The sequence below is a fragment of the Ictidomys tridecemlineatus genome, chromosome 6 (assembly GCF_052094955.1).
Source record: "Ictidomys tridecemlineatus isolate mIctTri1 chromosome 6, mIctTri1.hap1, whole genome shotgun sequence".
Classification (NCBI taxonomy): domain Eukaryota; kingdom Metazoa; phylum Chordata; class Mammalia; order Rodentia; family Sciuridae; genus Ictidomys; species Ictidomys tridecemlineatus.
Genome location: NC_135482.1, coordinates 82,773,303 through 82,798,387, shown reverse-complemented (window position 1 = coordinate 82,798,387; position 25,085 = coordinate 82,773,303). Strand labels below are relative to the sequence as shown.

Genomic DNA, 25,085 nt, shown 5'->3' with positions numbered 1-25,085 from the left:
GATAAAACTTCTGTCAATACCTACTATATCAAGATTACAATTATTCCATGGAGTTTGTCCCAAATTGACATTGATTCTTTCATCAGAATGCCCTGGACCAGTGGATGTGATAATGCATAATCTGGCTGTGCAAACATATTTTATACTATAAAAGCTATTAGGGTACCAGCAGATTTTCATATAGTTAATAAGGTAGATATGTTTACATATTTTAAAAATTTTTCATAAAGATATTAAAGTATAAGACTTGCCTTTCATATGAATACTCAATTGTTATAGTGGAATTATTCTCACCAAAACCTAAGGACAAGTGTTGTTTTTATCCTATCCCAGGAAGGGAATAAGAGAAATACTTCAAGTGTTTTGGGTTTATCCCAACAGACATTAGAATGCTATTCCTCATCTTTTAATATATTCTGGGTCCAAAGATAAAGAACATGCAAAACAGTGAGTCTGACACATCCACCTCTAGATGGCGAGCACCATGTCCTCTCCTCTTGCTATTTTTAGTATCTATTAAATTACATAACAGGGGCACAGTGAAAGTTTGTTATTTTTGGCCCAAATCTATCTAACTATTATTTCACTTATCAAACTTGGATTTTTCTAACTTAGGGTTAGTGTCCTATTGAGGTCAGTTACCAGTTTATGAAAAATATTTGCTTCTTTAAATAATATGGTTTAATATTCAAATTATTTTTTAAAAGAAAAAATAAGCCAAATACATAGGTTTAGAAAAATTTAGATATATTCCTGAATATTCTCAAATTAGATGGTTTGGTAATATTACCAAATTAGCTTATTTCCAATGCATTGAAAGTACAAGTTCAGTTCATGTAAATATTTTCAATGTTCAAATACCAAGTGTTAGAGTAAAGAAAAAAGGAGCTGGAAGGGAGCAAGAAGAGTAGGGTTATGTACATGAACGTGACAACTTCTGCCCTCCAGACACTTGCAGAATGTATATTTGGTGCTTTACAAGATTCTGTAATTTTAGACTTCTTTATAATACACTTCCCTTTATTAACAATAGTTGAGAACAGGCAATTTGGTTGCTTGAATAATCCGATTAACTGGGAAGTGTCGAATATGTCATGTTTAATTTTTAAGGATTGTAATAAAAGAGATATCAGAAACACAAAAATACAGAATTGCTCATACTAGCTCAGCATCATAATTCTCACAAGTTTGGTTGACTATTTCATTTATTAATTTTCAATAAATATTTGAACATATTTTATGTGTAAGACACTGTACAAGAATACAAAGATAACCATTCCTTCACTCATTCATTCACTTAAAAATTAGTTGACTGCTTTGAGAAATATTTATTAAGTCCCTATGATGTTCCCTATGACATTGAATGATCAAGCACTATTCTTAAGAACTGTATAATGTAGTAAGGGAGATAAATTCTAGCTAAAACATTTCCAGAATAGGATATATTATGTTAAAAACTCAGTAAAAGATAAAATGCATTAGGAATTCACTAGCTATAATAACAATATTTCTGGGCTTACCTGTCCATTTGTATTTCAAAAACCCAGTGATATACCTTTTCTTAAGGTAATATCTATTTATGGTTTCACCTTGTGTAAAGCTGGCAGAGAGATCCTTTAAAAATTTTACTTCTTGGGTAATATTATTTGTATAAATGTCTTACCTGATTTTTGAAATAGTATTCTAGCTTGCATATTCTAAACTCACCTAACTAAAGTTTCAAAATGTACTCCTTTTTTCTAGAATTTCAAAACTTGGCAAAAAGAATATTAATCTTATCTATGCCTTCTACAAGTTTATAAGATTTTTTTCACATAAGAGGAGTTCAATTTCATATTTTCTCAGGCAGTAACCCTTTTTCTTAGGTCATTTGATAAAAAGGTATTCACTTCTTAAGTTCTACTGAATATAACTTAATCTTTCTTGGATGATTTAGAAATCATTTTAGGATGTTTTACAGTGACTTGGAGTCATTGCTGTCAATAGCTGTGGGTATAGGATGCGGATGGCATTAAAATTGGATTAGATTAAATTGATGGCAGAACTGGGTCATGCCCCAAATGCTACCTCCTTAAATATATCGATTTTTTTTTATCATTTTTTATTTCTCTAAATTAAATAATGTACAAATTATACCAAGGCTAATTTAGGTTCACAATAAATTAGAATTCACTTTGTCTACATGAGTGAAAGCACAGAGCTACAGTTTTATGTTTAATACACTTTTAATTAGTTCTGTAACAATAGAAAGCTAAGCAAAGTACTTACATTAGCTGCACCGAGAAGTATTAATGTAGGGCCAAGACCTATAGTATATATTGACCTGAGCATGACTGACACAAGAAAGGGCCGGATACCCACAGGCTTGGAGAAGAAAAACAGCATAGACGTGCAGATCGCAACTGCTATCCACAGAAGGACTGAGAACAATGGAGAGAGGGTACCTGTAAAATGTAGAAGAAATTTATTTTCAATGAGAATAAAACTAGAAAATGCTGAAATACTTGCTCCTCTATTTGAGCAAGTCAAGCCATGATGCACTGAAACAAAACTCTATATTCTAAGGAAATGTCTTTGAACACATTACTTACTGCATTACTAGAAAGTTTGTGATTAATTTCAAGCTATTTACTCACTAGTTAACCTCCTTCTATTAAGTCTGAGAATTCTCCTCCTGTCTCACCTCTGGGAGTAATTTTCTAAGTGCTTTCCATAGACCCATCTCACTTGGAAATCCTAATTCAAAATTTATGATTAATGACTGTTAGGGGTATAGCTAAATCATGAGAAATCAGGCAACTTTTTCATTGAACTCATATTTTGTTTTGCTTCATTATTACCAAGTATCCATATTACATTTTCCTCTAAAAACAATCCAGTATGTAGAATACCTAATTTTGTTTTTATGAAATAAAGACAAGTTTGAACTGTTACAACACACACACACACACAGGTGTCTACGTCTGAATGTATATGTATGAGTGTGAGAATCTGAAGTCCAAAACAAGATTTAAAGAAAACGTAGAGCTATGCAATCATCAGAAAATAAAAAGGTTTTAAAAATGAACTCCATTACAAACAGAATTTCTCAGAAACAGCCCACAAAGGAGGTTTAAAAATATCTTTCTTTTAAAAAGAAGTACAATTCAATGACATTTGCACTGACATGCAGAATCAAGGAATCTTCTGAAGGTTGTGTGTGCTCCATCTGCAGAAGTCAATCAAGGGGCAACATTCTTGGGCTGATTGGATCAGCTCTGGAACTTCAAACTCCTGTCCATAGGATGACATTGCCATAGGGGATACAACAAAATGGAGGTTTTCCCACAAATTCCTTTAGTAACTATTCCATGATGACTCTTATTCTTTTGGCCACACCTGTTTTTATTATTTTATAAATTTATTTCTGCATGCAAAACACCTTGAGTGCTTTGGGGTGGAGAGCTTTTGTATTATCACTGAAACCCTGGGTTATCTGGCCTCCTTTAATGAATTCTGTATAGACTTTAGTTCACAGGGCTAATAAATTTCAAAAATAGACTGATACTGTCAGATGTTGTGTTAGTCAGCTTTTCATCACTGTGACCAAAATACCTGACATAAACAACTTAAAGGAGGAAAGATTTATTTGAGCTTGTGGTTTTGAGCTTCCCTTACAAGGACAGTCAGGTCCATTGCTTCGGGCCTGAGGTGAGGCAGAACATGATGGCAGAAGGTGAAGCAGAGCCACGCTGCTTACCTCATGGCAGACAGGAGGCAGACTGAGAGAGAAGGAGGTTGGGGACAATACATGCTCAAGGGCTCACTTCAACTACGTCCTACCTCCCTAAAATGCCATCAAATTATCAATTCACTGTTGAGGTCAGAGCCCTCATGCTCCAAACACTCCCCCACAGTCGCATCTCTGAATGTTGCTGCCTTGGACACATGAACCTTGGGTGGGAGCATCTGATGTTCCAGATACAAATCATAAAAAAAGTTCACAACAAACAAAAAATATCAGTGAAGAGCATTAGTTTAGACATTAACTTCTGAAATGCTTGTTTTTTATCATGTTGTCTCTTGCTATAGTCTGCATACAGTATGAATGTGTTCCCCAGAGATTCACAGCCTGGAAGCCCGGGCCCCGGTATGACAGTGTTGAGGTGGTAAAATTTGTAAGAGGCAGGGCCTACTGCAAAGTAATTAGGTCATGAGGGTACTGCCCTGGGAAGGAATTGATGCAGCTATCACAGGACCAACACAGTTCTCTCCAAATCAGTTGTTATAAAGTGAGGCTATCCTGCGGGCAGGGTTTTTGCACACGGTCATTGGTCATTTCCACATCCACCTTTCTGTAATGTTGTGAGTTATAACATGTCATGTTGTGACGAGGGCCCTCACCCAGGGGTGAACAGATAGGACCATCCAATCTTGAACTCCAAGTCTCCAAAACTGTGAGCTAAATAAACTCTCTCTCTCTCTTTTTTTAAATGAAGTACCAGCATCAGGTATTTTATTATAACAATACAAAATGAACTAACACATATTTTATAGCAAACAATGATGAAAAAAGATTGGGAAGAGAGGTTTGATCTCCCCCATCATCAAATTTATCTGGCAAGATTAATTCAGGGATTGGGAAAGAAAAGGGGTAAACTTCCTGAAAGTTCCATTCAATTTCTGTTTCCAGTGTTAACAAAATGGACATGCTACTTGTGTTTATTTTGATATTGGCTTATAATCATTTTGTGTCTACCAAAACAAAGCCCAACCACCAACTGCCTTGATGTCACAGATCTCAATGAGAAAAAAAAAATGCCTTTAGGGTCCTCTTATCCTTATTAGGACTTGGGTCTCCTTTAGAATGCAAACCCTAAGGGAGAGGGCCATCTCCAGGTCTGTCACAGGGCTTGTCTTGAAGCAATAAATTAAAGTTCATTAAGAAAACAAACAGAAACATACTCTGTGAGTTCATTTTAAGTAGGCAGTTAAGTCTCTTTATAAACACTCCAAGTTGTAAAGCTTTACTTTCAAGTATATCAAAACCGCCAACATCTTCAAGGCACATTTAACAATTTTCTGTCAATCATGTGACTCTTCAGTGTCATTCACAATGTCTTGGTATGACATTCTTGAAGTCCCAGATTTGGCACAGATAGCCACACTGGGTGTTAATGCCTGATAAGGTAGCCACATCTTTACTCCTCTCCATATAGTATCAAGCTTGGTGAGATTTCCTCCTGATTATACAAGAAATTAATAGCCATGTGCTTAAAATTGGTTGCTTTCTAGAAAGAATTCCAAGAGTGTCTCACACAGCCCCTTGTACATAGTTTAATGATGAATAATACATCCTTGAGGAATGAATTTAGAAGCTTAAAATTTATTTTAAATGACTATTAATTGATAATGATAACTGTAATTTTATCTTCCATAAGAATGATCCTATTGTTTTCTATCTGAAGATTCAACACGAAAAAAAAAAGAAAAAGAAAGAAAGGAAATTAAAATATAAAACGTCTCTGACAAACTCTAGAACAGATTGTGCAGATTTTCAAAGCCAATCCTTACCCATTAAGGGGGAAGGTTATCTGTCTTCTCAGTACAGTATATTTCTACCAATTTTCTATAAGGAGCATGTATAATATTTATAATGGAAAATATTTTTAGAAATCCCCCTATACATTTTTAAATCTTAGAAAGTAGGAAGGTAAGCCTTTATAAAAGAAATTTTAGGCAGCAAAATTGGAAACTCAATTCAGTTCACATAATGGAACGCTGCTATCTACCTCAATCTACCTCATGCTAATTTGTTTATGGCTTCCTGTATAGAGCAAGCTGCTTCTTACTTCTTGGTCTCTCTCCATGGCCTCTGCCTCCCACATAGGTTCATAAGACTCTCCTGTTTTTTTTTTTTCTGCCTAGTCCATCTAAAGTAGACATCCATCCATAAATCCATGGGTTTTCCTTGTGTCTTTCTCAACTTTTGCTCCTTTAATCATACCAAGAACTTCTTAAGGACAAGGACAGTTTTCCTAATATTAGAATTTCTAGGATCTAGCATGCTGCCTGAAATTTGGTGGTACCCCATCAATGCTTATGCTTATTAAATTGAATGCACTGAAATACCTTGAAGAATTTATTTATTTTTTTAACACAAAGCACTTGTAGGGAAAAATAATTACCTACAAAATTGAAATACACACACACACACACACACACACACAAACATACTCATTTTTATAAAAATCACATGCTATCTTGCTATAAGAAATTCCAATGGCAAAATTCTCTCCACTGACTAGTCTGCTTTTGCCAAATGCAGTCCTGGGCAGAGAAAATTGGCATGGCCATCTTTAATTTCTGAGCAGATATCCAGGAGATTTCCTAGCATCAACAGCTGCTGTGCTAGCCTGAGATGAGAGGACATTCTCTATCTGGAGTAGAGGACAGAGGGTACTTTTCAAGTTGTCCTCTAAGAATTGTCTTCCCCATAATATCTCCCTTTAATTACTGTATACCAGTGCCATGGCCAAAGGGGAACACTATTCTCTTAGTTAATATTGTATCCCCATTGTAAAGCAGACTTGAGGCCTAAGAAATCCCCAGTGGCTCTGTTGTTATCAGGCTGGAAAACACACCTTGAGAAAGCATCAACAGCCCAGTCCCTCTGCCAGCCCCTCAGCTGTCATGCTCCCATTGGTCTCTGTGGCTCTAAAGTAACATGCATTAAGGTTTGGGGTTGGAAAGTGTCGCACACATTAATCAGAGGTCTCCTTTTTGGCTCAAGATTTATTAGGAGATTTCATGATGAACATGATCAATATCTACACACAAAATTATGAGGATCTCAGGGTAAAATAGATCCCCTATATTTATTTACTTATTTTTCATTTTAAACTTCATTTGCAAACTCTTTAAGACATATGTAATAGTTGCAAAAATAACGCCAAAAAAAAGATCCTCCATACCTTTTACCTAAATTCCTCAACGTCAACACCTTATATAACCAAAGATCAACATCATTGATAAGGCATTTTTTATCTAACCTACTTGACCAAAGTTGGCCATATGCCCAACTAAAATCATTTTTGGGGGATCACGATGCATTTAGTTGTCACATCTCTTTCATCTCTCTGTTTAAAAAAATTTTTTTTGTAGTTGTAGATGGATGGAGTGCCTTATTTTATTAGTTTATTTTTATGTAGTCATGAGAATTGAACCCAGTACCTCATGCATGCTAGACAAGCACTCTGCCACTGAGCTACAGCCCCAGCCCTCTTTCATCTCTCTTAACTTGGATCATTCTTTAATTTTTGTCTTTCATAAGCCTCATAAGAGACTGAGGTTGTGGCTCAGTGGTAGAGCACTAGCCTAGCATGTGTGAGGCGCTGGGCTTGATTCTCAGCATCACATTAAAAAAAATAAATAAACAAAATAAAGGTATTGTGTCCATCTACAACTAAAAAAAAGAAATTAAAAAATAAGCCTGATAACTTTAATTATTATAATAATGACTAGCTGATTATTTTATAGAATGTCCCTGATTTGGAGTGTGTCTGAAATTTCCTCAGTTTACTCATCATTTTTGGCAAATGATGTTATGTCCTTGTTGGTGCCTTTTGTCAGAAGCCACATGATGTCACCATGTCTCATGAATGGCAACATGAAGATTGAATGCTTAAAGTGATTTCTCCACTCTAAAGTTACCACTTTTCCTTTTGTAATTGGTAAGTATATCGTGGGGAGACACTTTAAGACTCTGTGAACATCCTGTTTTCATCATATAGTTACTCCTTATTTTTAGCACCCATTATTGATTCTTACTGCTGTGATGTTTGTCAAGTGGTGATATTCTATTTCCATCATTCTGCCTACATTTTATTAACAGGAATACTATTATAAGGAAGAATTCTTTTTTCTCACTACAAATATGGATTCCTGGATTCTTTTTTTATTCCATGAGTTATAATGTGTCACTGTCAATAATTTTTTCTCAAAGTTTTCTCAGATTTGGCGACGAGGAGGCCTTTTAAGTTGGATCCTGTGTTCTTACACGTCCCCATCATTTTTTTGAGCACATCTTAGAAGAATTTTAATGGTCACATAATCCATCTTTTAATGACTTCAAAGTGCTCCAGGAGAGTAATGGTTCAGCCTGTTCGAAAAAATTCAGCATCAAAGAGCTTTCACCACCAGCACAGAATTCTTCTCCAGACAGTTCTGGTGGCCAAGTGTAGTTATCAGCCTTGACTTTCCTTCCTTGGCCTTCCTAGAGATGCAGAGTGTGCAGCTGAAGTTTGGAGACTATGCTGTGACCTAGATTTCAACCTTGCTCATGGAGTAATAACTAAATCACTCATCTGGAACTCTAATCTGATGACCAGACTCATCTTGGGGTTCTACATTGCCCCTTTCTTCTAAATGCCAAACCCACACCCAGATAACTTTGAGACTGAGCCTCTCCTCGGTTGCTACTGTTAGTTCCTTTTCAAGGGAAAGTTTGCATCTGCAGCTGATGATGGGGCACCATGTTTTCCAGGCTCGTGTTTTTTAGTCCTATTTCTTTTGGAGTCAGGAGAACAACTCCAAACCCATCTATACATGTGGTTTTCAGTCTTTGTTCAATGATTAGTCACATCAGAAACACCTTGAGAACTTATTTTTAAAATAGAATTATTAGGCAAATCTGAAACAGAACAAAGTACTCACTTTACAGGTTTTGTCAGGAAGATTCAATGAAATTATGTATGTAAAGTGCTGAGCATTTTGCCTGACCCAATCTAAATGGTAAATGACATCAGCCACTATTATTATTATCAATATTACTATTATAACTATTATCAGTCAGGTTAGTATTAAAAATACATCCGGTGTTCTGCTTTCTCCTGAATGAGTAAGGAACAGTGGTCCAGGTGGATGGCATTTCCCAACACCATTTCATGCATAATAGGTGGCAGCAAAGGCTGTACACCTCATCTCTGCTGGTCATGTCAGCGACATCACAGAATGGAACTGAGGGGACATGAGGTCATGTATGAAGGAGCACCTGCTATCTACATGCTTCCAGTACAATCTTTCATGAAGAAAGGTCCCAGATTAGAAACAAAAGGTTTAGACTTCTACTCTGAGATCAGCCATGTTTGCCTCTCTGGGTTTTCATCTCTGCATCTGTCAAATAAAGGTTTCATACTGGATGAATTCTAGAGTTGCATCCAACTCTAAAACTTTATGCCTCTATTAACTGGGACTCTGCCACCTAGTCTCAACAGTCTGTGTACAGATGATAGTGATTTATCATTTCATGCTGGACTTCTCTTGTCACAAGAGTTACACTCCTCAGGTGCCAAGAGTTCACATTAAAGGAGATCAAACACAGGGCCGAAGAGGCAGGCCGTTTCCACTTCCTAGTGCAGTATGGATGGCCAAAGAGTTGCTACAGTTTTCACTGATATTTAACTCACACATCCACTTTATTGACAAATATTCTATCATTGGCAATGTCTTCTAACGAAAGAAAACTTTTTTTCATGACCACACAAATTGTAGCTAAAGATTAAGACTTCAATATTTTTGTTATCTATAATGGACTTGTAAAATAGAAAATTTCTCCGGGATTCCCATTTTTTGTCTCACTTCCAGTTCATCTGAAATGAGCTTAAATATCTGTTGCTTTCATCATAACACCTTTCCAACAGGCTTCCCTTGGTAGCATGAACATACTGTGCCTTATAATAACCACAACTCAACTTTATCAGACGCTTAAGGAGTTGCTATAGGTAAAGCACTATTCTAAATGCTTTACCTATAGCAACTCCTTAAATTCTCACAATAATCCTGTAAATACAAAGCACTTTATAATTATCATTTGAGATACAAAAATATTTCAGTTATCACTTGCTAATTTTTTCATGCCCCCCCACTCTTTCCATGCCCACTGCAAAGACATTTACTTGTTTCCCTCACTTGTAACATATTTTTCCATGTGCACTGTCAAACTCAAACAAAATTTATTTCTCAAAACCCTTAAGTATATTTCTACCTTATTTCCCATTTCACTTAAAATGGTATTTATCTCACCTTTACCCTTATAAAACCACATGCATTATTAGTTTAATAATACTAATTTCATAGTCAATATCCTTTATTCTCTATTATTATATTCTGTCTTATACTGTGCATTTTAAAGACCAAGGTTATAAATATTCAACTTTCTATATTATTATATATAATATTATAGAATCAAAACCAAAAAAATATAGGTTGCATATATGTGCATGTATATCTGAGATTTCTTTTGTAAAATTATATTCCTCTTGACCACAGTTTACTGAACACTCTACTTACCATCATGCTTTCAATAACAGAAAAATTTATTTGACAATAATTAAACTTTCCTTATTTCAGAGCTGTTTTAAGGAACTTATGTAGTATATTAATTTTAGAATTTTAAAACATTGATCATTTGAAGAGACAAGCACTTGCCTTCATCTCCATCATCCCCAAATGGGTAGAAGAGAGCAACTGCTAGATTGATGAACACGGCCAGGTTGAAAGAAATGCTCCCCCAGAGAGAGATATGTCTCGAGAACCAGAACAGAGCAGGGTTGTCTGGAAGCAGAAAGTGCAACGGGTCAGAACAGAAAATAAATCTGGATTTTAACAGGTAAGTCTAACTGAAATAATATTGCATTAAATCCATTTTTGTCAACTACTATAAAATCATATTTAAGTAAACATCAATTATGTCTTAATTTATTGAAAATAATGAATACCACAGGGAGATTTCTATTTCATTCCTTTTTTTTATCCTTCAGCCAGTTTACACCTACCCTGCAGTAGAAGACTGAGTAATTTTGCAATTACTAATGGTGGTCAGAAAAGGTGGTTCTGGCTAGGTGCAGGGGCTACTTGGGAAACTGAGGCAGGAGGATGGCAAGTCCAGCATGGGACATTTAGTGAGGTCTTGTCTGAAAATAAAAAATAAAAGGGCTGGTAGTGTGGCTCAGTAGAGTGCCTCTGAGTTCAATTACAATTAAAAAAAATAAGTAGAAAAGGGGATTCTGTACTCTATCCCCAGAACCAATTAGGGGGGAAGGCAGCTTAGCAGCTGTCTGAGGTCCCTTTTAATGAAATGGTATACATCACTGTACAATTTGGTAACCCTGATGAACTGGTCCCATTCCCATGCCTTAAAAGTAAAAAACAAAAACAACAATAACAAAAGACCCTAGCACAGGTACATCTACAATGAAAATTCCTATGACACAGCTGTAGTTGCCTAAAATCGGAAACATAATGCCACAGCACAGTACTGTTTACTGAGAACAAGTGATTTATACTATCTACATTTTAAACCACAATACTTAACAACTTGTTGGGTTTGAAACGGCAGAAAAAGATGAACTCTGCAAAAAAGAAATATCTCTAAGTGGGAGAGAGACTTTGCAGAACATTTTTAGAAACGGGACTCCATGTCTGTTATCAGAAATGAATTAGTAAACACATCTACTGAATGTCATCTACCTTAACTGAAACTCACTTCTTTCTTTTTTTATTTGTTCTTTTTAGTTATACATGATAGTAGAATCTATTTGGATATATTCATACAAACATGGAACATATCTCATTTTAATTAGGATTGTGGCATGCATTTTTAGATTCTCCTAGTAGCACGTTTGAAAGAAGTCAAGAAAAAAATTATTCTCCCTTAGCATTTTACCACATAGAACCATAAGGAATAAAGTGACATTTTATTTCAGAGGTTCACTGTGGTATATTCATATTCATCCATAGGAAAGTTTGTCAGATCCATTTTACTGTCTTTCCTATTTCTTATCCCTCCTCCCTTTTCTTCATTCCCCTTTGTCTAATCCTCCAAACTTCTATTCTTTCCCTCCTCCAACCTTGTTGTAGGTAAGCACCCACATATCAGAGAGAACATTTGACCTTTGTTTTTTGGGGATTGGCTTCTTCCAGTTAGCATGATAGTCTTCACATCTATCCATTTACTGGTGAATGTCATAAAGTCATTCTTTTTTATGGCTGAATTATATTCCATTGTGTATATATACCACAGTTTCTTTATCCATTCATCTGTTGAAGGGTAGCTAGGTTGGTTCCATAGCTTAGCTAATGTGAATTGTGCTGCTATAAACATCAGTGTGGCTGTGTCACTGAAGTATGCTGATTTTATTTCCTTTGGATGTATATCAAGGAGTGGGATAACTGGGTCAAACAGTGGTTTCATTCCTAGTTTTTTGAGGAGTCTCCCATACTGCTTTCCAGAGTGGTTGCACTAATTTGCAATCCTGTTTATTGATAGGGTTATTTGGGTTTTATTTTTATTTTTATTTTTGGTTAAGCTTTTGAGTTCTTCGAATATTCTGGAAATTAATGTCTTATCTTATGTGTAGGTGGCAAAGATTTTCTCCCATTCTGTAGGTTCTCTCTTTATGCTCTTGATGATTTCCTTTGCTGCGAAGAAGCTGTTTAGTTTGATATCATCCCATTTATTCTTTCTACCTCTTTTAAATAACTGAACAGACATTTAGTGCATTCAAGGTTGACTAGCAGCCCAATTTGCCCTAGGCACTACCACCCTTTGTTCTCTAACTTTTAATATCTTAACAACAGGATTAAAATACTGGAGTTAATTGTGGGGGAGGCCTATTGATTTTCAAGTAGAGGTTAGAAACTTTTCAGATATACCCTGTGAATCCCCATCTAGCGCCTGCTGTTCACTTACAAACTATTCTTCTGTTCAGTCCATGTTGTTTTTCTTCCCTTGGGATGGAATATTTCATGCTAGAAAAAGCTAGCCATGGCATTTTATGGACTAATATTCTGCTTTTTAAAAATGAGGACTCCTAGTTCACAACAGCCATGGAAATGGCTGTTTCCAAATTTTAAAGTGAAATGTACTTTGGAAATAATTTTCAGATTTTGTTCAGACATAACAAGATATTTATGTAAATAAAAAGCACAGACTCCAGGGCAGCTCACTATTCAATTTGCTTTTTGGTCAGGAGAAAATGCATGGTTTTCAAATGTCTCAGATAAAACTACTGAGTCCTTACATATATTATGGACACTCAAAAATGTCACTTTATTCCTTAGGGTTCTATGTGGTAAAATGCTAAGGGAGAATAATTTCTCTCTTGACTTCTCTCATACGTGCTACTAGGATGAGTCTAAAAATGCATGCCACAATCCTATATCCAAAGATGTGGTTCTCAAGCTAAATTCAAGTTCATAAATCACACTCACTAAGGTTCCTAGAAAACTAGAAGGATATACAGAGGCCAGCTTATCTGGGAAACCTCTCCTAAAGACAAAACAAACAAACAAACAAAAAACACCAAAAATCCTAATCAAGAACTTCCCCCTACCAATTTTTGTTAAAAATTCATGATATCCCTTATCTGAGAAAATAAATTAAAATTTATTTAAAGTTAAAAAAATTTAAATATTAAAACTCAGTGTTTCCAAATAGATTGGAGGTCTGAGATATAAGTAGTGAGAATGATTTTTAACTGTAAAGTTGTAACACTTGCTCTCTCTGAATACAGGTGTCATGAAAGGTTTGGCTTATTTGATATGGAAAGGGAACCTATGTTAAAAGAAAGGATGACTCTCAGAAAAACACCGGACAATCCATTCAAACCCAGGACAATAGAGAAGAGCATGAGGCGTCCACTGGTGCTGACATCCCCCCACCCTGTTCACTGACTATCGGAGGCCAGTGGTGCCTATTCATGGACTTCAAACCTGCAGCTGCCCAGTGGTTGAAACTTACAGCTGCAAACTTGCATTTCATAACATGTATTTAAAAAATAGGATCATCACTGACAGGCAATGTGTAATCAGGCCTTTCTGCATTCAGGCAGTCACAGGTACCTGTCTCCACTTATAGACTAGGCTTACACTCTTAAGTCTGTAAGTGGCTTCAGTGACATCAGACTGGAAAGAAATTTAAAAACTATTTAAGTGAATTGGCATCATGTGTCCCCAAAGTACCAACTTATCTACTGCTATGCACAGAACTAGTCCTCTTAGGTCTTTGTACTTACTCCTGATTTTCTTTTGCCACTTCATCTCATTGTAGAGATCTTCTGTTTGCTGGAAGAAGTCATTCACTTTGCTTCCTTGTTCATCCCTCTCAGTTGTATTGAACACACGGCACTTGGATTCACGAGTGAGGAACTCACAAATATTGGGGACAGGAAAAACGATTTGCTCCATGGTCCTGTCATGCCGAACAATCTGAAAACAATAATTTGCATTTGATTTTAGCCTTTTGCATACCCGAGTCTTAGACTATTATTTAATTTTCAGCATGAGTTTATTTACTAATATTTTATGAATCCAGTATGAAAAAAAATGTGCTGGCTTAAAATTCCTAAAATAGTCCTTTACTGTACTTTATTTTGCATTTTACCTTTAAATAAAATAAGAGCAATTAATTGACATAGTAGCATACTGTATTACAAATAAGAAAAAATTAATCTTTCATTCTGAGTTAGCATTAAAGTTTTGCCATCTATTTTTTTTTTTCATGAAGTACACCAGAGAACGAAGACTGTCTTAATTAGCAGGTGACTGGCTGTCGCCTCAAACCCAGCCCTTAGCATATTTGTGTTTTATTCCTGGTCTGTTCTTCCTGAGAGGGATCTTGGGTAACAAGTGACATTCAAGTGCATCCTCAGTTCTACAGGGAAAGGTGTTTCATATTATTAAAGTGTTCTCCTATGCATGGCAAAACCTATTTTTGTAGGAACAATACCGTTTTTAAGCATGTGCCCACACATGTATAGTCATTATTTTGGGCACCCCTTAATTGGTATTTGTGACCATTTAACTTTAGACCAAAAAACGAGGCTGAATATTTTCACACAGATTCACTATGTAACAAAGAATTTATGAAGCTTAAACTTCAAGGTTCATTTCAAGTCCTTAGGAATTAATAAGGATTGGTCTAAATACAGAAGAGTAATTTTATTTCCCTTTGCCATTGACTAGTTTGGGAGTGGGCATATGACCTAACTCTGGAAAATGAGGCATAAGAAGAAATCTCTAGGGGCATGGGGGTGGTGGTGGGTGTTTCTAGAAAAGATTTTACTTCCTAATAAAGGCAGAGAGTCACCTGGGACAAAATAATAATGGCCCCAAACCAAACACAGAAAACACAAGCTTTGTTTTGTTTTTTTGTTTTATACCCTGCACCCTCTTTCTTTTTGTTTAGAATAAAGGGTGGTATAAAGGTGTGGACCTTGCAACTCTGCAGCCTTGAGGCAAGGTGAAAGAAGAAACCCAGCAGAAGCACGAAAAGCCTACATGTTTGAATCAGTTGTAGGAGTGCTTACACCTCCAGACCTTCCATCAGATGATAACATGCTTTTGTTGTTTGAATAACTGTGAGTTGGTATTCTGTTAAACTTATAATTGAAGATATCCTACACTATATGTGGTCTAGTCAAACTACAAGGTAGAATACTGACATAAAGCAAACAAGATAAAATTTAGTAGTGGTAAATAAAACTTCCTGCACATAGACTAAAAATCAATTATATAAAATAATTGGACATATACAGTATGGTAAGCCACCATCTGAAAAATTTTTAAAAAATGTTTACTTGATTAAAAAGTGTCAAACACTAAAAAAATCTCAGGGTGCATTAAAGAAATGGAATCTTGATTATTATAAGACAAGCTATTCAGTCCCTTTATGAAATGTCATGTTTAATTCTGGTTGTCACATTTTACAAAGGGCATTGACAAACTGGAGGGATTACTTAAGTAAATGGAATAACTTAATCGCAAAGAGCCAAATATGGTTAATTTTTTCCACAAATCATTCAGCAAATGCTTATTCAGTCTTTAGGTGAGGAGCTTTGGGGAAATCAAAGTTGAAAACAATGTGAGCACCTATCTATAAGAACCTGAGGTTTAGCAATCATGACAGTTCTTCAAATGTCACCATCAAGCTACCATGCTGAGAGTGGAGGAAATATTCTCAACAGAGAGTAAACTTTATAATGAGCTAGTGAAAATTCTTTGTTTAAGAAAAACCTTTCTGATTATTAGGGTTGTTCGAAATTAAAGCAATCTCCTTCAGAAGAACTGAGATCTCTGTTATACAAAGAATTTAAAGTAGAAGCAACATCACTGCAGGGCAATTCCTTCTTAGACAGACACATAAACATGAGATACTTTCTATTTCCTAGGGTCATTAAGTCTATAATTTACAGATAAATTATTATCCTCAATAATATCAATTATTATAGTTACGCTCTGGATACAATGTTTAGTTTTGGAAATACAAAGATGATTGAGACCAGTCCCTGTCTCAAACTGAAAACAAGTGAAATATACATAAAGCCAACAATACTCCAGAGTGTGATCGGCATTGAACTAACAGAAGGACTAAAGTGCTATGGAAACTGCTATGGAAACCTGGTGTGTGTGGGGGGGTGGAATTAGTGAATGCCTGGAGGAAGAAGGGGAGCCCCCTCTGAGAAGGTCATTTAAGCTGATTTTTGAATGAGCATGAGAACTGGTCAATGTGAAGAATTGATACCATAAACCCAGACCCCTCCTTTGAAACCTGGACTTCTATGTTGAATTTCGTGGGTGTATCACCCTTACCTCAAATTCAGTTTACCTAAGAATGAACAAATAATCTACCTTTTAACAGCAAAAATTCATTCTCTCCCAGGATTTCCATACATGACACCAACTTTTGTCTGTTTATTCATCCTACAGCCCAGGGGCATCCTTTTTCACATCATTTTACTAATTTTACACATGCGCTATAGTTTGGAACCCAAAGGTTCATGTGTTAAAAGCCATTCAAGGTAGTGAAACTTTGGGGAGTTTGGGACTAGCAAGAGGTCCTTAGACCTAAGGAATCATGCCTTTGAAGAAACAGAAGGTATTGTTCTTCTCCTCTTCTCCTTTTGCTTTCTGGATAATGAGTGGTTTTGCTCTACCATGTGCCCCTTCCATGATGTACCACCCGCTACAGGCCCAAAAGCAATGGGTCCACCCAAATATGAACTGGACCCTCGAAAATCATAAGACAAAATAAACCTTTTCTTTTTAGTAGTTAATTATCTCAGGTTTTTTTTTATAATAACACCAAAACTGACTGATACAATGTACAATCCAAATTAATCCTTGTTATGATGTCTATATATGTGAATATATACCTGTATATAACTCTACCTATGTGTGTGCAAATGTGTGTGTGTATATAGTTTGAAACCCAAAGACTGGAGATGCAGATATATATATATATATTTGCATGTACATATATTCTCCAATCCAACCATCTTCAATACTACCATCTCTCACCTTTCCTATTATCACATCATCTTGTCTGATTCACCTGTCTTCCCTAATGCCTTCTCTTTCTAAATTTTTCTCCAAACAGCAACCAGAGTGCTCTTTTTGTAAGAATCATCCCCTCCCTGTGCTCTTTCACATTTTGTCTTCATTCCCTTTTTCTATCTGAAGCCCTCTTCCTGATCATTAGTAAAGAGAAACTTGTATCCAATCTGTAATCTATTCTTGATGGCAGCCTTCTTTATGAAATCTATCCTGAAAAATTCCAGGCACAATTAATTGCTCTTTCCTCTGCACTTCCTTGAGCCTTGTTTATATACTTACTGCACAGAATTATCTTCCATATGTGTGAATTGGTAGTGAGTGCTCAGTAAACATTAACAGAATGAATTTATAGCTCTCTCCTCACTGCTGGGAATCAATAAAACCACCTCCAACAGCAGCTCTCATCTCTCATAGGTATAAACAACCCCCTCTCTCATCTGCCCACTCTGCCTGCTATTCCCTGATCTCTTCTGATCTCCTTGCTCGGTACTTTGGTTTCTGAGACCGTCCTCAGGACCTTTATGACTTGATGATCTATTTGTATTAATTCTTTCAGCCTCCTGACTCCCAGTTCCTAAGCACCAGATGTAGTGAGCAATATTTTGGCTCCAGGTCCAGCTTCTGGGCTGCTCTAGGTCAAGTTTGACACCAAAGCTGTGGTACTGTTAATGCTGACAAATGTGAGCAAGGAACTCATTTTGCCACACAAAGTAATAATGCTCATTATTCCAAAGATTTGGCAATAGTAAACAATAAGTTATAGCAATTATATATCCTGAGAGCAGTGATGCGCATCATGCATTCTGCTAAAGATTTAAAAATATTTGCCAAAATGAATGCACACATGATTGTAAAAATTAGGACTGACAAGAATCGACTACTCTGCTCACTTCTGCCTGATTAGTTCTGTCAACTAGTGTGAAAATGATACCATAGCTAGTAAATGACAGCCATATGGGTCTCCCAATATATAATGATAAGTGCATTTTGACTCACACCTCCTGAACTCCCACTGGCCATTAAATAAAAGTAAATAATATCTAATCTGAGGGGAGGGGTGGCAAGGGGTCAATTGATGCACACTGAAAATGGAAATTGTTGAACCTTGCAAGTTAAGTCATATGAAAACGTTATTAGTACCTTCTACGTCTTCTACACTTCTATTTTCCTAAGACACACAGAGATCTCTTTTGCATTAAGCATTCCACAATTTTAAAAAGTAACATTTTCTAGAATCATGACTTCTATAATATTTATCCTGTCTCTAAAATATCACTGCTCTGCAATGATTGTGTCTACAATCAAACAACAAAAATAAAATCACTCTATTAATTTTAGAAAACAATTTACATATAGTTCTGGTAAAGGAAGAAGAAAAAAGAAAAAAGATAACTTTGAAAGATATGCACCTCCATTTCTTATAGATCCTCTTTTAGTATATACTTTTCAGTTTAAATCACTCAATGCTGCTTTATTGCTCTAGGAAAATATATGAAAATGGTCTCAAATAGAAAGTAAACATGTTTTTTTTTTTTTCACAGTTGGTCCCTTTCAAGAAATAGTAGATGGTTACCTCAATCTGGGCGGTGTGGTTGGCATAATATTTTAAGGCTTCATCTCCTTCATCTGGATCTGATCCCGGTTTGAGCATCTGCTGTAACAGTTTGTTGTGGCGGGCCAACTAGAGAGGGAAAAGGATAAAGGTTTGAGATATTTTCATTTCCTCTTTCCTGGTTCACACTTCAAAATTCCTTTGTCCATTTGTAGAGACAACTTCACAGTCCTGGGGTAAATGGCAACTAGTTATATATCAAGAAAGTAGGTCTATATTTGAAAGGCATACATAATCAAGTCACTAAGGATCAGCTGTCAACATTTGTTAATTAAATTTATGTTTTCAATAAGTATATGATTGTGCCAGGAAAAAGAAATGTCCACAGTGATACAGATGTAAAAATATTCCCTGTAATAAATTTAAACTACATTCACAGATCAAACTGCCTGATCAACAGTGCAATAGATCAGAGGGTAGTGGAAGTAATATAAAGGGTAGCTTCCTGGTGGGCATAAGTAGTCCTCTGTATTTCAGAGGATTTCTCTTAAGGCATCTAATCAAAGTTTCCCATCAGTAGTTTTTACTGAAGTCCTTTGCTTTATCATCTTAAGTCTAAAAAAATTGGTACTTCATGGGTATGGATTTCTATTTTACTGTAATTGAAACTGGGTATTTAAAAAAACAAAAAATTCATCTTAAATTATTTCAAGCTACTACTGTAAATCATTCAAGAAAATCATTTCCTGATTTTCACTACCACTGTAGAAGTAATCTTTCTCTCTTATTTAAACGTTTAAGATATTTGCTGGCTTGTTCTCTTACTTTATAGATAATTAGTACCTATTGCCTTTAGAAGTCTCTTTTAAGGTTGTCTTGAACAATTCCTGAGACCTTGCAATGTCTTTAACCTTTCAAATATTTTATTCCTCAAGTTCCCCAAGGATTGCTAGTGATATTCTGCTATATAATTCTTTTACTACTAGCACAGTACATGTGTCTTTTCTGTGTCCTAAGCATTTTAAGTACATGATCTCATTTAACCCTACTAAGAAATCCTGGGGTACATAATATCATTATCACTAACTCATAGAAAATGTGAAACTTTTCTATAATAATATAACTAGAAATCAGTAGAGCCAGTATTAAACTCAAACAATATGGCTCCAGATTCCGTATTTTATCAACATTATAGGGCAATAAACAAGTCCTTCATTATTTATGAGATCTTAATACAAATATTAACTAGATGGAATGAAGATATATTTGAAATAACAATATAGGACCAATAAAACCAAATGAGTATCTTCCTCGGAAGTGATAATTTGGCGAGTTAAATATTCATTCCATTGATGCCGCTGTAGAACAAATAATTTTTAAAATTATTATTTTAGAATTGACTTTCAGAAACATTTGTAAATCATTCAAGAAAATCATTTCCTGATTTTCACTTATATTTTGTGTTCAACTAAATGGGAATTATATAAAATTTTATTAGAAACCATAGTCATAAAATTTGTTGTGACTTATAGGTGTTACTAAAAATCTAAATGAGTTTCAATGGATAAAATTACTGTCACCATTCAGGTACATTAGCAAGTGGCAAAAAGTGGACAGTTCATCAAGGTAAAACTGGCATGATTTATTTAAATATTGAATCTAGGGCACAAGAAGAATTAAGGATATATTATGGTTTAAATCTGAAATGTCCCCCCAAAGCTCCTGTATGAAGGCTTGGTCTCCAGCTGATGGTGCTCTTGGGAGGTGGAAGAACCTTTAGGAGTGGGGGGCCTACCTAGAGGAAGCCAGGCTGCTGGGAGTGTGCCCTTGAGGGGAATCTTGGGACCCTGCCCCTTCCTACGATGCAAGCAGTTTTGCTCCACCATGGCTTCCACCATCATGCTCAGCCTCACCACAGGCATCCAGAGCAACAAGGCCAAGACTTGGCCTTGGAACTGAAACTTCTGATACTACAAGCCAAAATAAATCTTTCCAACTTTTAAGATATTTATATCAGATATTTTGTTATGGTTCTGGAAATCTATCACAGGCTGACTCTAAAATTACTGACGTGAGCAATTAAGTTTAGAAATGTCATTTACTAAGAGGAAATACAAAGAAAGCAAATTTAGGGGCAGAAAGTCAGGATTTGGGTCTGGATACCTAAAAACTTTCAATGTCACCCTATAAAGGCGACATGGATCACACTGTTGGATAGGTTTGTCAAAAGTTCTAGGGAGAGATAAGGGCTTGAATATATATTTAGGGTTGTCAGTGGTAACAGTTATAGGAAACCACGGTCTAAGCCTCCACATTAGGCACCAAGAGACCAGCCTAAAACTCAACATGGTGTCAATCATGCTAAAGCTCCATGGCATCAAACTGAAACTAAATTATCATTTGAACTTCCAAGAATTTAAGAGAAAGGTAAGAGCCAAATTCTCCAACAGGCCAATTTTAATCTGTGTGACAATGAAGTTCTCTTTATTTTATTTTTTTGCTTTTTAGTTCTATTTTAATCTTTACTAAGTAATATGAAGTAACCTCATGTCAACCAGTCAGTTGTTTTTCTGTTGTCTATTTCCCTGCTCCTGTGTTACAGGGAGAGTAACTTTAAATGACCAGTCCACTTTTTGTTCTTCATTCCTGTTTTCCTCACCCCTGTTCTGTTGATAAAACCAATGTCTTTGCATTTATCCAACTTTATAAAGAATAAGTACTTCCCAAGTCTAGGAAAAGTATTTCCTGTGTCTAGAATCACAAATAAAGCTAATCACGATTTCTAAATAAAATCTGCTATAATTTTGGTTTTTGATGTCACAATATGGCTGACATTTAAAATCATGAACCTCAGTGAAATCATCGAAAAGTGAGTTTAGACCAAGAAAAGAGCTCCATGAAATTCAAAAGAGATAAAGAAGATGAAAACCATTGTCAAAGAAGAGTGAGAAAGCTGGGTAGGCATGGAGACACAAAATAGTGCAATGGAACTTCTGGAAGCCAAGTGAAGAAAGAATTTCAATGTGGAGGGCAGGACCATGGGCATCAAATGCTGCTGATAAGCAAATGGAATGAAGCCTGGGAAGTGTCATTCTGTTTGGTAACTGATAAGCTTGATAGCAGCAGTTCCAGGTGGTGAGGGAAGAAAAGTGTAGTGAGTTTATGTAAGAATGGGAGGAGAGGAGATAAAACCAGTGAGTGCGAGTACAGGAAACTCTTGAGGACCACTGCTTTGGGGATAGCCAAGGAATAGCTTGCAGAAAAGTCCGAGTTTACTGGAAACTCTGCAAAAATTTTTGCACTGGATTTCGGATTTCATTGATACTGGGCAGGACTGATCCTTTCACCAGTCCTACTTTGCCCCCCAAATTTGGTTTTCCTAGATTCAAGCGTTCACTTGCAGGAACACTTTTAATTTTTAGGCTAGCTAGACAAGGAGAGGGGCAAAAGGGAGCTTTTGGTTTTAAATATAGGAAACGTCAGGCTTGATTTTGAGAGAACAGGAACGATTACTGGAGTGCTGTCAGGGAGTGTGGAATGGTCCAGCACTAAGTGGAAGGCTTTGCCTTAGAAAATGCACCCCAGAGACAGCAGAGATTTGCAGGGGTAGGGGCTAACTGTGACAGTGGGAACACAGAGAAGACATTTTTCTGGTTACATTTATTTTCTTGGCAAAATAGGAGGCTAATAATGAGGATGAAAGAGGAGGCACTGGATTTTTAATGAAGCAAAGGTATGAAGAAGTCAGGTAAGGAAAGAGAAGGGCTTGGGGAATATAGTAGGAATGTCAAGAAGCCTCAAGGGTCTCCTTTCTGTATGGTCACAGCGAGAACAGTGAGCATGTTTGCTGGGTTCTCTCCAGTGACATTCAGCTGTCTGGGTGCAGGCATGCAGGAGACAGAAAGTTGTAACTAATGAGATTTGTGGTTTGGCTGGATGAGGTCAACACCATCAAAAAAGACAACAGGAACTAAGAGTCTATGCAAGGAATTTAAACAGGACTATGGAATCTAAGCTGAATGAAGGAGGAAGTGAAGCCAGGAGGGACAATAAAAAGATGGTAGAACCAATGATTTTTAGCTTCTAATGTGGTTTTTAAAAGGGGTAGTAACTGGGGAACTAGAAGGAAGTACAAGTGAGGCAGAACTAGTCCAAGTGGAATATTTGCAATGGAGCTTATTGACAGTGAGGGCTCACTGATTGGTAATGATGAGTTGCAGGTACACCCATATGGCTAACTGTGTCTCACATCTCCTTCCCACGCTGTTTGGATCCACAAGTCTCCCACCTGGAATACTACAATAGCCTTTTTTCCCCCATTTTTAAAATTGATTCTTTTTAGTTATACATGATAGTAGAATTCATTTGGATAAAATTATACATGCATATTTATATCTTATTCTAATTAGGATGTCATTCTTGTGGATGTACACAGTGGTGGGATTCACTTATGTTTTTTTTTTCATATAAGTACACAGGAAAATTATGACAAATTCATGCAATAGCCTTATAACAAGTCTCCTTGCTTCACCCTTGTCCTCTTGAGTCTAGCCTTAACACAGAGCTGAGGTGATCCTGCTGGTCAGATTATGTCTTTTTCCTACCCAGAACCCTCACATGGCTATTATCTGAGAGCCAGAGACATGACCTCATAATAGCCCTCTGATCTTCCTACACCTCTCTTCTTCTACCCTCCCCCTGGTGACTCAGTCCCAGCCACACTGGTCTCCCAACTGTCCCTTCTACCCAAGTAGCATGTTATCAACCCAGGGTCTTTGCAGTTGCTATTCTGTTCTGGATTCTCATCCTTTAGACACCTGCACATCTTGCCCCCCTGCGTACTTCTGGTTTCCTTTTCAATACTGTCTTGCCAGTAACCAAGCTTGAAAAGATCAACCCACCCTCCACCTGCCTCCTCTGCTACACTGAATCCCATTTCCTGCTTTAGTTTTCCCCATAAAACATTATCATCTGACAGTATATTTTGTGATGGATCTGTTCATTAACTCTCCCCCTTCAAGAATGTAAGTTAGGAAAAAAAAAAAAGAAAAGAATGTAAATTAGGATGTGATTTTCATTTGATTCATTCAATGCTATATTTCCAAGGCTTAGAACAGTGTCTTACACATAGTAGGTGCTCATGCATATTTTAAATCAATTAAATGTAAAATCAGAACTCTTTAAAACTTAGTTGACAGCTTCTTAAGGTAAAGTAACTTAGTGACTTCAATATTTTCTCATTAATTTATTAAAAAGCTTTTACTTCTTTACAGTTACTTTATGATATTAAAATTACTAAAATTGTTTGAAGAAAATAATTCTATTTTATGCATCATAACTAATGGTAAAGAAACCCATACAAAAAATTTACATTTAGTATATTTTGCTTAGCAGAAACATTTTAGAAACTCTCTTCTTTATGCAGTCTTAATGAGATAATTTACATTTATTTTGTTTTACTGCAGATATAAAGCATTCTAAAAGGCACTTAAAAAAAAGCTTCTAGGCCTTCTTGTACACGTTCAAAGTCTTAAGCAACATTTTCATTCAGGGTTGTATAAGTTTGCTACACATATCTTGGAAAATTTCAAATATATAATTTTTAAAAAACAATAAAAAAGAAAAATAATTCCAGCATTTTTTCTTTTTTTTTTTTTACTTCTCTTGAATTTTTTAAGAATTTATTTTGAAGTTTCATTTTATACAGGAAATAGGCATAATCACTAATAAGTGAACTTTAAGAACTAAGACCCCAGGAGCCTTCCCTGGTTGGCAAAAAAAAAAAAAAAATTCCTTTATATGCCACAAATCAATCAATCAATCTTTCTTTCTTTCTTCCTTCCTTCCTTCCTTCCTTCCTTCCTTCCTTCCTTCCTTCCTTTCTTCTTCTTCTTCTTTTTTTTTGCTAACCCCCGTCCCTTCCCTTTCCTTCTCATCCCTTTGCCCTATCTAGAATCCATCTATTCCTCCCGTGCTCCCTCTCTCTACCCCACTGTGAGTCAGTCACCTTATATCAAACATTCACCATTTGTTTTTGTTTTTGTTTTTAGATTGGCTAACTTAGCGTTATCTTCTCCAGCTGCATCCATTTACCTGCAAATGCCATGATTTTATTCTCTTTTATTGCTGAGTAATATTCCATTGTGTATAAATGGCAATT

General features: G+C 36.1%; 1 protein-coding gene and 1 long non-coding RNA gene across 7 annotated transcripts in view; one reads left to right on the top strand and one right to left on the bottom strand.

Annotated features, from left to right (window-relative positions):
* The window catches only part of LOC144364898 (uncharacterized), a 31,114-nt gene extending 14,026 nt beyond the window's left edge, over positions 1-17,088 (top strand). Inside the window, exons 3-5 of one of the 4 annotated variants that reach the window (XR_013423008.1) lie at positions 7,612-7,712; positions 10,454-10,648; positions 13,554-17,088. This is a non-coding gene — a long non-coding RNA (uncharacterized LOC144364898). Of the gene's footprint in view, positions 1-7,611; positions 7,713-10,427; positions 10,649-13,553 lie in introns of all 4 variants that reach the window. The other 3 variants (XR_013423007.1, XR_013423009.1, XR_013423006.1) reach the window with 3 other exon arrangements.
* Positions 1-25,085, bottom strand: part of Itpr2 (inositol 1,4,5-trisphosphate receptor type 2) — a 471,319-nt gene that overhangs the window by 80,409 nt on the left and 365,825 nt on the right. For all 3 annotated transcript variants that reach the window (XM_005328880.5, XM_040280879.2, XM_078015042.1), the window contains 4 exons: positions 18,947-19,054; positions 14,055-14,247; positions 10,468-10,593; positions 2,269-2,444 (listed from right to left, as the gene is read on the bottom strand). In XM_005328880.5, coding sequence (XP_005328937.2) covers positions 2,269-2,444; positions 10,468-10,593; positions 14,055-14,247; positions 18,947-19,054 — 603 coding nt within the window. The remainder of the gene's footprint in view (positions 1-2,268; positions 2,445-10,467; positions 10,594-14,054; positions 14,248-18,946; positions 19,055-25,085) is intronic.